We start from the raw sequence: 14,620 nt of genomic DNA, 5'->3' as shown, positions 1-14,620 counted from the left end.
AGAAATGTCCTTATTTTTCAAAGAAAAGCAGTATTTTTTCAATGAAGATAACATTAAATGAATCAGAAATTGAGTCTAGACATTGTTATTGTGATAAAAGACTATTCTAGCTGGAAATGGCAGATATTTAGTACTTGAATAAAAGTGTGAGTTTTCATAGAAAGTATGAAACTGCCTGGGGGACGGTATATACAGCCATAGAAAAAATTATTAGACCACCCTTGTTTTCTTCAATTTCTTGTTCATTTTCATGCCTGGTACAACGAATGGTACATTTGTTTGAACAAAGAGTTTTCCAGCTGATGGAAGAAGACTGTTTTCAAGTGTAGCCCTGTACATGACCTGGTTAATTTTCCCTTCACACAATTGCATTTGCCCTGTTCCATCCATACTGAAACAACCCCAGATTGTCACTGATCCACCCCCATGTTTTACTGTAGGGCAAGACAAGACAGTCTGGTTTATAGGCTTCTCCAGGCTTCCTCCTAACCAGTAAGTTGGCTGGAGTGGGCATCAACTGAAAATTGAATTCATCACTGAAGAGAACCTTAGCTCAATCATCAACAGTCCAATCCTTGTGGTCCCCAGCAAAAAGTAACCAGGCTTTCCTCTGCCTTTTGTTGATGGACTTCTTCTCTGCACTGTGTGACTTCAGACCAGCTTCAACCAGTTGGTTTCAAATTGTCCTTGCCAAACAAGTCACATTTCTCAACAGTGCCTACTCATTTCTACGATCCTTGGAGGTCTGACGATGATCCCTGACACAGGGACGGATGAGTGCACGGTCATCTCATGGGGTAGAAAGACGTTTCCTGCCGCGCTCACTGGAATTTGGTACTACCATGTTCGGCTTGTTTTTCCTTGGTGTAATGAACGGCACTCATGCAATTTCCAGCAGTGCCAAGATGGCTGCTTTTTTGGCTTCACCTTGTTCTTTTGTTTGAGGCATTATGTGAGAGCTGACAACTTCTAAATTGTGCTGCAGCTTAAATGTAAGCAGGGATCCACTCTAGGCCTTTGCATGTGCAGTGCTGCTTATGGCATGAAATGGCCTCTTATATACCCTGGGAATTACAATTAAGCTTGAACATGTCAAATAGGACATAAAGTATTATGTATTAAGCTGCATTTTTTGTTGTGTTCATTGTATTCATCAGATTTTGTATACCTTCAGTGGTACCATGCATTAAAAAGAACCAGGAATTGAAGAAAACAATGGTGATCTAATAGTTTTTTTCCATGACTATACACACGTGGACAAAATTGTTGGTACCCCTCAGTTAAAGAAGGAAAAACCCACAATTCTCACTGAAATCACTTGAAACTCACAAAAGTAACAATAAATAAAAATTTATTGAAAATTAAATAATCAAAATCAGCCATCACTTTTGAATTGTTGATTAACATAATTATTTAAAAAAACAAACTAATGAAATAGGGCTGGACAAAAATGATGGTACCCATAACTTAATATTTTGTTGCACAACCTTTTGAGGCAATCACTGCAATTAAACGATTTCTGTATTTGTCAATGAGCGTTCTGCAGCTGTCAACAGGTATTTTGGCCCACTCCTCATGAGCAAACAGCTCCAGTTGTCTCAGGTTTGATGGGTGTCTTCTCCAAATGGCATGTTTCAGCTCCTTCCACATATGTTCAATGGGATTCAGATCTGGGCTCATAGAAGGCCACTTTAGAATAGTCCAACGCTTTTCTCTCAGCCATTCTTGGGTGTTTTTGGCTGTGTGTTTTGGATGGTTGTCCTGTTGGAAGACCCATGACCTGCGACTGAGACCAAGCTTTCTGACACTCGGCAGCACATTTCTCTCCAGAATGCCTTGATAGTCTTCAGATTTCATCGTACCTTGCACACTTTCAAGACACCCTGTGCCAGATGCAGCAAAGCAGCCCCAAAACATTACTGAGCCTCCTCCATGTTTCACCGTAGGGACAGTGTTCTTTTCTTCGTATGCTTGGTTTTTGAGTCTATGAACATAGAGTTGATGTGCCTTACCAAAAAGCTCCAGTTTGGTCTCATCTGTCCAAAGGACATTCTCCCAGAAGCTTTGTGGCTTGTCAACATGCATTTTTGCAAATTCCAGTCTGACTTTTTTATGAGTTTTTTTCAGCAGTGGTGTCCTCCTTGGTCGTCTCCCATGAAGTCCACTTTGGCTCAAACAACGACGAATGGTGCGATCTGACACTGATGTACCTTGGCCTTGGAGTTCACCTTTAATTTCTTTGGAGGTTGCTCTGGGCTCTTTGGATACAATTCGAACGATCCGTCTCTTCAATTTGTCATCAATTTTCCTCTTGCGGCCACGTCCAGGGAGGTCGGCTACTGTCCCGTGGGTCTTGAACTTCTGAATAATATGAGCCACTGTTGTCACAGGAACTTCAAGCTGTTTAGAGATGGTCTTATAGCCTTTACCTTTAAGATGTTTGTCTATAATTTTTTTTCGGATGTCCTGGGACAATTCTCTCCTTCGCTTTCTGTTGTCCATGTTCAGTGTGGTACACACCTTTTCACCAAACAGCAGGGTGACTACTTGTCTCCCTTTAAATAGGCAGACTGACTGATTATGAGTTTGGAAACACCTGTGATGTCAATTAAATGACACACCTGAGTTAATCATGTCACTCTGGTCAAATAGTTTTCAATCTTTTATAGAGGTACCATCATTTTTGTCCAGGCCTGTTTCATTAGTTTGTTTTTTTAAATAATTATGTTAATCAACAATTCAAAAGTAATGGCTGTTTTTGATTATTTAATTTTCAATAAATTTTTATTTATTGTTACTTTTGTGAGTTTCAAGTCATTTCAGTGAGAATTGTGGGTTTTTCCTTCTTTAACTGAGGGGTACCAACAATTTTGTCCACGTGTGTATATACACTGCCATTCAAAAGTTTGAAGTCCTTGGCGGAGTAAATATTATAGTGACTTAAATTGTTTAGTTATGTGATGGTTAGCACTACATTACTCAAAAATGGATTTCCAGATTTGGATGAAATTTTCAGGGAAGATCAGAAATAGCACAATGACCAAGTGGTTAGATTTTGGCAGTGAAGCTTATAGTCTGGATCCATGGATTTGTTAAATATTTCTGCATCATTGCGAGATAGCAGCATGGTGTCACTGTAACTATGACTACAAGTGAACACTATGTCAGCTGCCTGACAATCACATGATTGCGTTCCTACTACAAATCGACCACTGCGGACCAGAAATTTTTTGAATATTTCATTCGTTGGAAATCATATGACTGAGCAGCCTTGGCGAAGTACTGCACTGAGTATTTTTCTTGTTCTTTTTTAACTATACGTAGTCGCAGAAGAGGTGGTCTACATGACTTTTGGTTTTACATTTATTTCTTTATTTTAAAATTATAGACCAGTGCATGGGCCTTGGTGGAGCACCTCTAAAAGCTTTAGGACGTTTTGCATCTTCCTTACTTTTCAAAGTGCCTCAGCCATGTTAACCACCTCCAGTTTGTCGGACTCTGCTTAGGCTTTGGGCTTCCACATAAATTCTTGGCAGAGTCTTTCCACCTTCTTTTAATCTCAGGATCAAGTATCTGGGCTGTAACTGAGAGCTCATGTGACATACACGTATGATGCATCTCTCCCAGTTTCTACTGGAATGTACCTGTAATTTTAACAGTGTCACTTGCTATATCCTCTGCCTCAGTCCTCAGCAATTCTGTGAAATTGCACATAGTGTCTTATTTACATTGTTATTGCAGTTAGTTAATGGGTTAACTGAACTAGAGTGCATGGTTGATTAAACAGTCTGACTGTAGCAGAAAGGAAGGATCTGCAGCATCTTAATTTAGCAGTCTGTCACTGAAGGAGCTGGACAGTGATGTTATTGTTTTCTGCTGGAGGTGGGAAGAGTCCTCTGTGATAGACAAGGGCTTTGTCATCATCCTCCTATCTTCCACCACCTCCACAGGGTCGAGGGGCAGCCCAGGACAGAGCTGGCTTTCTAAATCAGTTTGTTGAGCCTCTTCCTTTCTACAGTCGTGATGTTGCTGCTCCAGCAGACCACTCCGCACAGGATGGCTGAATCAAGGTCCTCAGAAATGCTGCCTGCACCCCTCAGAGAGCACAGTACTCCACCAAGGCTGCTCAGTCATTGTATTATTTCCAACAGATAAGTCCTGATAAGTAAGCAGCGGTGGATTTGTAGTAGGATCGCAATCATTTGATTGTTAGCAGGAAGCTGATGTAGTGTTCACTTGTAGCCATAGCTACAGTGACGCCGTGTCACTATTCCGAAACGATACAGAAATCTATGAAAAATCTGTGGATCCAGACAATAAGTGACATTACTGCCAGAATTTAATCAGGTGGTCCTTGCGTCAATTCGGACCTTCTCTGAAGATTTCACCCAAATCAGTTAGTCTGTTTTTGAGTAATGTTGCTAACAGACAGAGGGACAGACGAAAAGACAAATGTATACTGATCATCACATAACTCTGCTGCATTCCTTGGCGGAGTAAAAACAAAAGACATGAGGCCAAAGTGAATAATAACACCTGGTAAAACAAAAATCAGAGAAGACTGATTGTAACTACACAAGAAATAGATTTACTTTTAAAAGGCTTTCCTGTAAAAGCAAACTTTGTGGAGTTGGCTGTGCTTTAATTCCAAATTCCTCGGGTAGAGAGTTTTTTCAGATAGAGCAATGCAGCAAATTAGGGCAGGCTATGAACAGGGTGTAGTGTGGCAAGGATTCCCAAACTGAGGCTTTCGAATTGGAAGAAAAGCTCTGCTCAGTCTACCTTTGCTGCTGACACACCACATTAAGTTCCTCTCTGATGCACTAGGTTGCAGCAGCCAAAATATTTGGACTTCTTGGATAGGAAATCAGTGTCCATCAATGCAGCTTTGTGGTAGAGAGTGTCTGAAGAAAGTAAGGTTATACTCTGGTGGCTGAAGCTAAGACACTCCTGCAATTTTCTTGTGCGCTCACATGGGGGCGCTGCTGATCTGTGAGTCTTAGATCTGAGTCAATCTATCAATCGTCAGACATGATGAGCTTTACCTTTTTTTTCAGATGTTTATTTAAGCACAAGCTTTTGTCAAATATCTTTTTTTGTCAGGAACTACAATCCGATTGCGGGTCATTATTAATCAATGTAATGGTTATTAACAGCAACAAAGTTACAACTCTGAAATAGACACTACCATTTAAAAGTTTGGGGTCACTCAGACAATTTCATGTTTTCCATGAACACTCATACTTTTATTGATGTGCTAACAAAATTGCACAAGGGTTTTCTAATCATCAATAACCCTTTCAAAACCATTAGCTAACACAATGTAGCACTACACAGGAGTGATGGTTGCTGGAAATGTTCCTCTGTACTCTTATGTAGATATTCCATTAAACATCAGTTGTTTCCAGCTCCAATAGTCACTTCCTACATTAACAATGTCCAGGCTGTATTTCTGATTCATTTAATGCTATCTTCAAATATTGCTTTTCTTTGTACAATGGACATTTGTAAGTGACCCCAAACTTTTGAATGGTATGCTGTATAGATATTCATAATATTTCATTTCACAAAATTATAAAATGTGCATTGAACATTGAAATTTGAGTAAATATGAAAATTTTGCTTTGTAATAAAATAGCTGGAGTCTCGTCGTTTGCAATCCATCGGTATTCGAGTATGATGTCTGCTTGCGTTTCGGCCTAGTTGTGTGTCCTCAGATGGCTGACAAGTCCAGTCCACGAATGGCACACCTTCTGGCAGTGAGGACAAATGTGTTGACTAGCAGCGTCTGTTGTGTTGTCCGTAGTGCTTTGACAAGCTTTCCGGGCTGCTCTTTTCTCGTCACGTTTGTTTCTTCACTGTTCTTCAAACAGATTTAACTCCCCAGTGAATAGCGATTCTCCAGCTGTTCCTGTCTTTAGCTTGGTGTTCCCAGTTGTTAGTCCCAATGTTGCACTTTTTGAGGCTGTTACGCAGAGTGTCTTTATAGAGCTTCTTCTGCCCGCCTTGAGTGCGTTTGCCATCCTCTATCTCTGAGTACATGATCTGCTTTGGCAACCTATCGTCTTCCATTTGGACAACATGCCCTGCCCATCTCAGCTGGTTCTTTATTATTATTGCCTCTATGCTGGTGGTGCTGGCTTCGTCAAAGACGCTGTTTGTTGTTCGCAGGTCCTGCCACTTGATACCAAGGATCCTTCTGACACTCCGGACATGGAATTTTTCCAAAGCCTTCAGGTTGTGGGAGTAGGTAACCCAGGTTTCAGAGCCATAGAGGAGGGTTGGTAGGACAACAGCTTTATACACCCTCATTTTGGTATTCTTGAAGATGTCTTTGTTGTTAAAGACTTAGAGTCTAAGTAATCATTAGACTAAATTTAATTAAAACCTATAATTCATAAATGATAAACTTTATTTTGAAATGCATTGTTAGGTTCTTTTGCAAAATAAATGCTGAATATTGTCTTGTAGTATTTCTTCTTGTAGTTTTCACAAAATAATCATTACGCTTTGAAAAAGAGTGCAATTATCCCCATGCCTTAATATTACATTTGCCTGTTTCATAGTAAATAAAAATAACAAAAATTAAAAAGCAGAGTCGTGTTTTGTATAAATAAGCAGATTCATTTATTTGTCATTAGACTGTCACTCAGTTGTCAGATGTATAAATATAAAGTTAAACATTTTTCACAACAAACAAAAGCACATACAGACAGAAACATTAAATACACAATTAATACTTTCAGTTGGAACAAATCAGCTCTTATTTACATAATATGTACATAAAGAAAAATGGTCCTCCGCTGCAGTGAGTGAAAACGACAAATGAAACTGATTTTTAACTTGGACAAGAGGGAGGTCTGATAGAAAAAATCACCACAATACTCTCCTAAATGTAGTTTATAATGTGGGTGAAATTCAATTTTGTCATTTATTGTAACTGCAGAAATGTCTGGTTTTTCACTGTTTTTCTACAATATCACAGGATAGTTCCTTTCTCTCCTGAGGGAAATTAACAGCTGGGGCCTTTAGGACTTCAGATGAACGAAAGTGGAGGAATGTTAATGGGTGTATTTTGGCCTCCGCCCTTCATCAAATAGACTTTACACAGAAAGGAAGAAAAATCCATCTGAATATGTCTCAAAAATAGTTTTCATAACTTAAAATAAAATAACATTACAGCAAGAAGTGAACTGGTTTCTATTAATCTCTAAACCTGTAATAAAACTACAGCATTAAAGTGGTTTGAGCCTAAAGTGACTCTTATTTTGACAAGATGAGAATCAGGTGGGATGTATGGAGGTTCATTCCTGCTGAGAAAATAAATGAATGCTGGCAATACTGGAATGATAAAATCATCTTCTCATTCACCTGACAAACAAGATCAAAATGATAATCTTAGCTGTTGCCTGATTATGTCTGTTGTTTTTATCTTTGCGTTTCAGATACCCCACTATTTATTAAATTACAAAATGTTGTTGGAAAATTGAAAACCCAGATGTTCAGTTCAGGCTCTTTTTTGACACATTTTTTGAATTCTAGCTTTTATCTGTTCCACATTTCTAGTTGTTGAATTAAGACTAAGATAACAATAGTTTTGTGAAGAACTTTTCCTGAGTTTTCATCCCATCTCAGTCTTCATCAGTGCATGGAGTTTGCTTAAAACCTATAAAATTTTGTATACAATACAACCCATTGATGAAGACTTTCTGATGTCATTTTAAACAAAAAAAAAATCTATTGTATTTGTTTCTTGGCAGGAATGAACTTCCATATAATCAGCTAAAGGGAATAAATACAGGTGTGGAAGAATTTTAGGAAGATTTGTTGCTGAATAACTTTGCAGCTGATGCAACTGGGACATGAAGACTCTGTTCAGCCTATTATCTGGTGAAAATGATTACTTTCATAGTGTGTGTGTGTTTTATGACTTCACGGTGTGACAGGATGTGAATGTCCCCAGTAGATATCTGTGTGAGGGTCTATAGGACTTGGTAGATCAGGCTGGGGTCTTGGCTGGCAGTCGGGGACGGGACCTGAACGGGTGCAGACCCTGCCTCGCTGACTGGGACTGTGGCTGGAGAGCCGGGGCCCTCAGCAGCCGGCAGCAGGCTGCTGTTGTCGGTGGAGATCCGCTCCACAATGCTGGACAGACAGTCCAGACTGGAGACCACCGAGCTGCGGTCACTCTTCAGACCACCTGTACAAAAAGTGAATTATTACTTTCATACAAACATTTTTTTATTGCCTGCCCTCCTTTAACCTTTACATGCACGAGTGATTGGACTCTTCCATATGTGGGTCAAAAATGATCCATATAAGAATCAGTGTGTTTTATACAATTTTTGTTATTTTGGTTCACACTAATAATTTCCATTATTGTTTCTATTGTATTTTTGTCTACAAAAGAATGATTACATATTTGAAATGTATTTATTTTTCATTTTCAAACAGATTTTGAACATTTTGATAATTGAAAAAGAAGAATATTACATAGAACAGCAGTAGAAGAATGTCAACATGCATTTTGTTGACATTTTTCCACTCTTTTCCTCCAGCTGTTGCTACTCTTAGTCCCTCCAAGTCTGTGTGCTGCATTACCTCTTGTATGATATTTTCAGTTATAAAGAGCTTGGGGTAGTAACTGAAATATTACAATTTCTTTAAAAGTAAAAAAGGTAACTTAAAAATTTAAATGGAATGATATCACAAACTGTTTTTTAAGGAATAGCTGGAAAATGAGATGATAAAAACTTTTTATTACAAAAAAAACCCCTCACCGGTATGTTTTTGGCCCACTGATGTATCTAAGGGTTGTTGCTGGTGATCAAAGTGTGACAAATATAAAAATCTTGTCTATCCATATTTATCAGCTTAAATGTGTTTATTCATAAAGTCAGTGAACTGGAAGCATAAAGCACAATTCCCGTTTCATTATTTACATGCTTTTGTCTTCCGTTTTAGCCTAAGCAGAATTAAGCTGACAGAAACTGGCAGTGTTTTCTGTTCTTGTTCATTTTTTGTCTGTTACATGGATTTATGGTAAATAAATGTAGTACTGGCAATGTCTGCTTTTGTACATGTTGTGGTTTATATTTTGTATTTTGTCTGTTGTTTGGTCTGGATTAAACAAATTAAAATGTATTCATTCTGTCATCAGTAAAATTTATACATAAATGTATTTATACAGAAATGTATGTAATATTTATAAATAAATTTTACACAAGTTTCCTCTATTTGTAGGTGACAGAGGCGATTCAAATAAAAAGTGTTCCGTTCACATATGACTTCATTGTTTTTCAGGCTTCCTTGGCCTGCTGTTTTTTATTGCTTCTTCTATTTGTCTTCGTTGTGATACGTGAATAAAGTAGTTTATTATTTTAACTAGTCGCCTATTTAGATTTTTACTGGAAAAAAATCAGAGTATATTTTACCGTTTGGAGTCTCAGAGAAATAACAGTTGCTGTCATAACTTCCTCTTCTGGTTGACTGGCAAGTCGGCCCGTTAAAATCCGTCTGTAAGAGAAGAAGGGTTCTGATTTAGAGATGAGATCGTTACCAGCATGTTTCAGAGAAAACGCTCAGTATTTCAGCACATGGATAAAAACATAAAATAAAATTAAAAAAAAAACACTGCGAGTAAAAGTTAGAAAACCAACATTCAGAATTTAAATAAATCTGTAATAGACTACGGTACAATTTAATGAAAAAACATTTGTAAAAAAAAATTTATTTTAATATTTGAATCACTGCCGAAGGTGACTGAAAACAGAACCGAAGCGTTTTTTTTCCATCTGTCTTCTACATTACTGTCTGTGTAACATTATGAATTGTTTAAAACACGCAGGTCAGATATTATTTACTGGAAGATGATTTTTTATATATTTAAATGTATAATTCTGTAACAAATTCAGCGTGGATAAATCACTGTTCACTGGGGGAAAACGGAAATCTCTTTTTAAACTGCAAAGTGAGCTGAGGGAAATATGATTCAGCGTCTAGAAAACGGCCAAAATAAGATTTTTACTTTTCCCATTTTGACATACACTGGCCAATAATAAGGATGTTACACCAAGCGTTCGATCATTTCCTCACATAGACTGTGTGACTAAACAAATGTAAAAAACTAAATAGAGAAAAGTGTCTGATAGAGCTGAATCTATATTTTAAAAATAAAATTAATTGAATTTAATTTATTATTTTAATTATTTATTTATTAACTTTTATTTAAACAGGAGAAATCCCATTGAGATTAACAACCTCTTTTGCAGGGGTAACAAGGGCGCGTGGAAATATCAGACTTTCACCTAAATAACAGTTCTCTCCGATCCCCACAAATATGCACTGTGTAATAACAAATACTAGCAATAAATAAATAAATAAATAAATAAATAAATATTATCAACCAACAATAAACTCAACCAAAATCAGTGTTAATGAAGCAAAGTAAAAAGTTAACTGCGCCTCAAGACGCACTGGACAAACTGATGTCAAAGGGACCATACAGACTCCTCTCGCTTACACCTGTTGGTCCTTAAACTCACCATGCCGTCGGAGCAGTTGGACCTGGGGCTCGATGCGTCCGAGTCCCCGCTGTAGTGCTCCAGCACCGGGTAGAAGCCGTCGTCCTGCCCGCCGCGCAGCAGCGCCTGCAGGGACTCGATGTAGCTGATGGCGTTGCGCAGGATCTCCACTTTGGGCAGCCTCTGGTTGGGGTTGGCCGACGTGCAGCGCTTCAGGGTCTCGAAAGCGTCGTTGACCTTGCTGAGTCGCCGGCGCTCCCGCAGCGTGGCCGCCTTTCGCCGGTCCGCGTTGGTGGTCTTCCTCTTGCAGGCCTTGCAGGCCCAGAGCAGGCAGCGGCCGGCCTGGTGGTGCCCGCTGGGGGCGCGGACGTGCTCGTCGTCCTCTATGTCGGCGTGATGGTGGAGATGGAGGAGGGAGGACGGAGAGGAAGAGGAGGAGGACGAAGGGGAGGGTGAGGATGAAGAGGAGGAGTCATCCGGCTTCAGCAAGCCCCCATGGACCAGCCGCGGGTCCAGGTCCTCGAAGAAGTGCATGTCGCTGGTGTTGAAGCAGGGGTCATCATAGAAATCATCAGCTGCGGGGATGGGGAAAGAGATATCCGACAACTCCATGATTCAGTCCAAACACACCTAAGAAGAAGGAAAATCCAGTGAAGCTCTGTCTTCAGGTCAGACTTTAATCTGAGGAACAGATGAGAGCAGACGGCTGAGATGTGAAGCAGGATCTGGTCTTTGGGAATGTAGAGTCCTGCCACAAACCGTTCTGGCCTCTCAGCTGTTGACCTGGATCATCTTATACCTGGACACCAGCGGGGGGCGGGGTCAGCATGACGAGGTCCACTGAGGTCCCACCAATCAGCTTTCAGCAGGAGGGGTTTACAACTTTACGGTAATTAGTGTACAATTACCCCCAACAGAGCAATAAGAGCAGGAGGTACTGCTGCACACATTTTCAACACAGATGTGAATTAAACAAATACCAAGCTACTTAGAAAATCCAAACAGAATATTTTTTTCTAGTATGTTCTGGATCTAAAAGTAAATTGAATATTGAATGTCTAACGTGAAGGCCTATTGATATACAAAGAAAGCAGAAACATGAGAACATTACATAAATGAAGCTAAAAAAAAATGCAGCTGGAGGTGTATTAACACATTCTTAGAAAACATACACCACAATTGAAAAGTTTTGGGACACCCAAACAATTTCATGTTTTCCAGGAAAATTCACACTTTTATTCATGTAGCTAACATAATTGCATAAGGGTTTAGTATCATCAGTTTCAAACTGTAACACGGTGTAGCATCAAAACACAGAAGTGATGGTTACTGGACATGTTCCTCTGTCCCACTATGTATATTCCAATAAAAATCATCCGTTTCCAGCTAGAATATTCATTTACCACATTAAAAATGTCTAGACTGCATTTCTGATTCAATTAATGCTATCTTCATTGAAAAAATGATTTTCTTTCAAAAAATAAGGACATTTCTAAGTGACCCCAAACTTTTGAATGGTTGTGTACAACTAAGAAGAATAAAATTATAAATGTTGTAAAGAGAGAGAGAGAGAGAGAGAGAGAGAGAGAGAACTTTCGGGAATTCTTTTAATTCTCGTTCATTTACTTCGATAAATCGATAAATAGCAAAAAATTAAACTGGGAAAAATATTTCTAAAGTAAAGATTTTTACTTATTTCTAAAGTAAACCAGATATTATTAAAAATCCGGGAAAATATTTCTAAAGTAAACCATAAATTAGTAATAACATGAGGTGATTTTGTTTTTCATCTTATTCAGTTTTTTTCTTTGTCAGCAGCTGTGTACAAGAGATTCTGGGGAAAGTAATCATACAAACAATAACAATAATGCTCAAATGAACGAAATTATTATTTCATATAAATATGGAATTGAACAGCATTTCAAACATGTTTTAATGAATACTCCGACCTTTGATGACACTGCTTTAGGCTGAAAGTGAGTCAGAAAAAGTGAAAATGTATAAACAGGAAGGAAATCCCTAAAAACAACAAATACTGATCTAATTTCTCTAATGTTTTCTTTTAATGGAGATGAAACTAATCAAGAGATCCATCACATCCAAACTTAGCCATAAAGGCTTCATGCAGAACTCATATTTCATTGTTTTACTGAACCTAACACTATTTCTGAAGAGTTTAAATACTGCATTAAAGTATGAACTGAGTAATCAGGCTGAATGTCACTGAGTTTATTTTTAGATGTTAGCTGTGTTTCCCCTCTGTGCTGTCTGAACACATTCACTGACCTCCTCTTTGCCTCAACCGCTCTTCTAAGCTGTCACCACTGCACCCACTACATTCACAAACCTAAAAATGCACATTCCTCATTTTCACAAAATATAAAGCAAGTGTCATATCAGTCGCGCAGCTGCAGTTCACCGCTGCAGCCGCTGCAGGGTGCTGCAGAGTAGGTCCTGCAGCACCGTGCTCCACCGGGGTGATTATTGACCCGTTTCTTTGCCCTGAGTTCAGACTTGCAGGCTGTGAATCGACTGCCCATCACCTCTGCAGTCTAAAGTGACAGATGGTTAGAGACTCGTATGCTGTGGATGCTTGAAGTGTTTGAAAAAACATCCAAAGCCTTTACTCCAAGGATTATCACTGTCACTCCAAAAATGATTGACAGGCCTTTTAATGTGCATACTGCTTGCTGACAACTAAATCTATGTTGTTAATGTTTTACTGCTACTGTTAAAGGCCTGATTATATACACTACCAGTCAACCCTTCTCATTCAATGGTTCTGACTATTTACATTGTAGATTCTCACAGAAGGTATCATTCATAGTTTTGATGCCTTCAGTGAGAAACTACAATGTAAACAGTCATGAAAATAACAACAACAAAAAAAAACATTAAATGAGAAATTGTGTCCGAACGTTTGACTGGAAGTCTATGTGTAATGTTGAGTTAAAAATATTTTATATTTGCCTATGAGTCCATAATTTGTATCATCAAAAAAGACAGAACAATCTGTTTTTTTTAGCCGTTTATTAATATTTTTTGCTTATCAGAGTGCAACACAGGTTTTCCAGCCTAAACTACAGTATGTACACCCCACCCCACCCCCAAAAAAACCACACACACACACAACCACACAAAAATCACCAGCAGTAATCTCCAAAAAATAACATTTTTACAGTGTACAATTTCATAGAACTCTCACACATCAAAACTTAAATACAATATGAATAAATACTAAATATTTGGGTAAAATGATACAAATAAAATTACACTTGTAATATACAAGTCTACAATGAAGTAAAGTAGTACGATATTAGTGGAAATATATGTACTTGTCACTTTATAAGTGGTTTCATGTATAAGTTTCTAAAAAGGATTTCAAACTCATTTAAACAATTCTGTACATGTTATTGACAAACATGTCTTTGCTATCAACCAAAATATATCTACAGCTGCAGGAATCGAAACTGATCAAGTACAATATTAAAAACTGTCCTATCTCATATACAAGACTCATTCCAAGACTTCCCTTTGAGCCCGGTGGATCATCTGGTGAGCTCTTCTTGGAGCTCATTCAGGATGTACTCCCCCAACCCCCCCTTCTGGTCGTTGGTACAGCCCACTGGGCGGGCGCCAGTGAGCAGATCGCCCACCAGTTTGAGACGGTCCACTCGGGGCACCAGGAAGTGGCTCTTCACAATGTGTGTAGTGCTGGGGTCTCCATGATCACAAGCCATCTGGCTGAGCTTGACCATGACACTGACCTCTTCCTTCAGCTGGAGCAGCAGCAGCTCGAGAGTAGGTAACACCGCACAGACTGCCTCACAGCTTGGCCTCTGGAAAATAAAGACACACAAACAGTATGACAGGCAGGACTTTCATTTGTGTTTATCTATTTGGATTCTGGACTGTGATTCATTGCCAAAACTTCATTCAGTCAAACACTTGGGAAGAAATATTTGGCATAAATAAGAACAAATAAATCTGAAAGAATGCTTTAATTGAATATTGCAGACTTGGCATGTCCTCCATGCACAAAGCTATTTTGGGGGAATTTTACTATTATTTAATAGCAAGTATGGAGACAGAAAGGA

General features: G+C 38.7%; 2 protein-coding genes across 2 annotated transcripts in view; both read right to left on the bottom strand.

The window, feature by feature from the left end:
* Positions 1-6,625: 6,625 nt before the first annotated feature.
* Positions 6,626-11,141, bottom strand: myod1 (myogenic differentiation 1). Its single transcript, XM_022217780.2, has 3 exons — positions 10,545-11,141; positions 9,435-9,516; positions 6,626-8,200 (listed from the first exon to the last, which is right to left on the bottom strand). The coding sequence occupies exons 1-3, from the start codon at positions 11,133-11,135 to the stop codon at positions 7,983-7,985; spliced, it is 891 nt and encodes a 296-aa protein (XP_022073472.1). The 5' UTR covers positions 11,136-11,141; the 3' UTR covers positions 6,626-7,982.
* Positions 11,142-13,760: 2,619 nt separating this feature from the next.
* zgc:172145 (Ferritin light chain, oocyte isoform-like) overlaps positions 13,761-14,620 on the bottom strand; it is a 51,840-nt gene continuing 50,980 nt past the window's right edge. The window contains 1 exon segment of the mRNA XM_051951588.1: positions 13,761-14,362. Coding sequence (XP_051807548.1) covers positions 14,072-14,362 — 291 coding nt within the window. The 3' untranslated portion in view covers positions 13,761-14,071.

The sequence above is a fragment of the Acanthochromis polyacanthus genome, chromosome 8 (assembly GCF_021347895.1).
Source record: "Acanthochromis polyacanthus isolate Apoly-LR-REF ecotype Palm Island chromosome 8, KAUST_Apoly_ChrSc, whole genome shotgun sequence".
In the NCBI taxonomy this organism is placed as follows: domain Eukaryota; kingdom Metazoa; phylum Chordata; class Actinopteri; family Pomacentridae; genus Acanthochromis; species Acanthochromis polyacanthus.
This window is presented reverse-complemented; position numbering and strand designations above follow the sequence as displayed.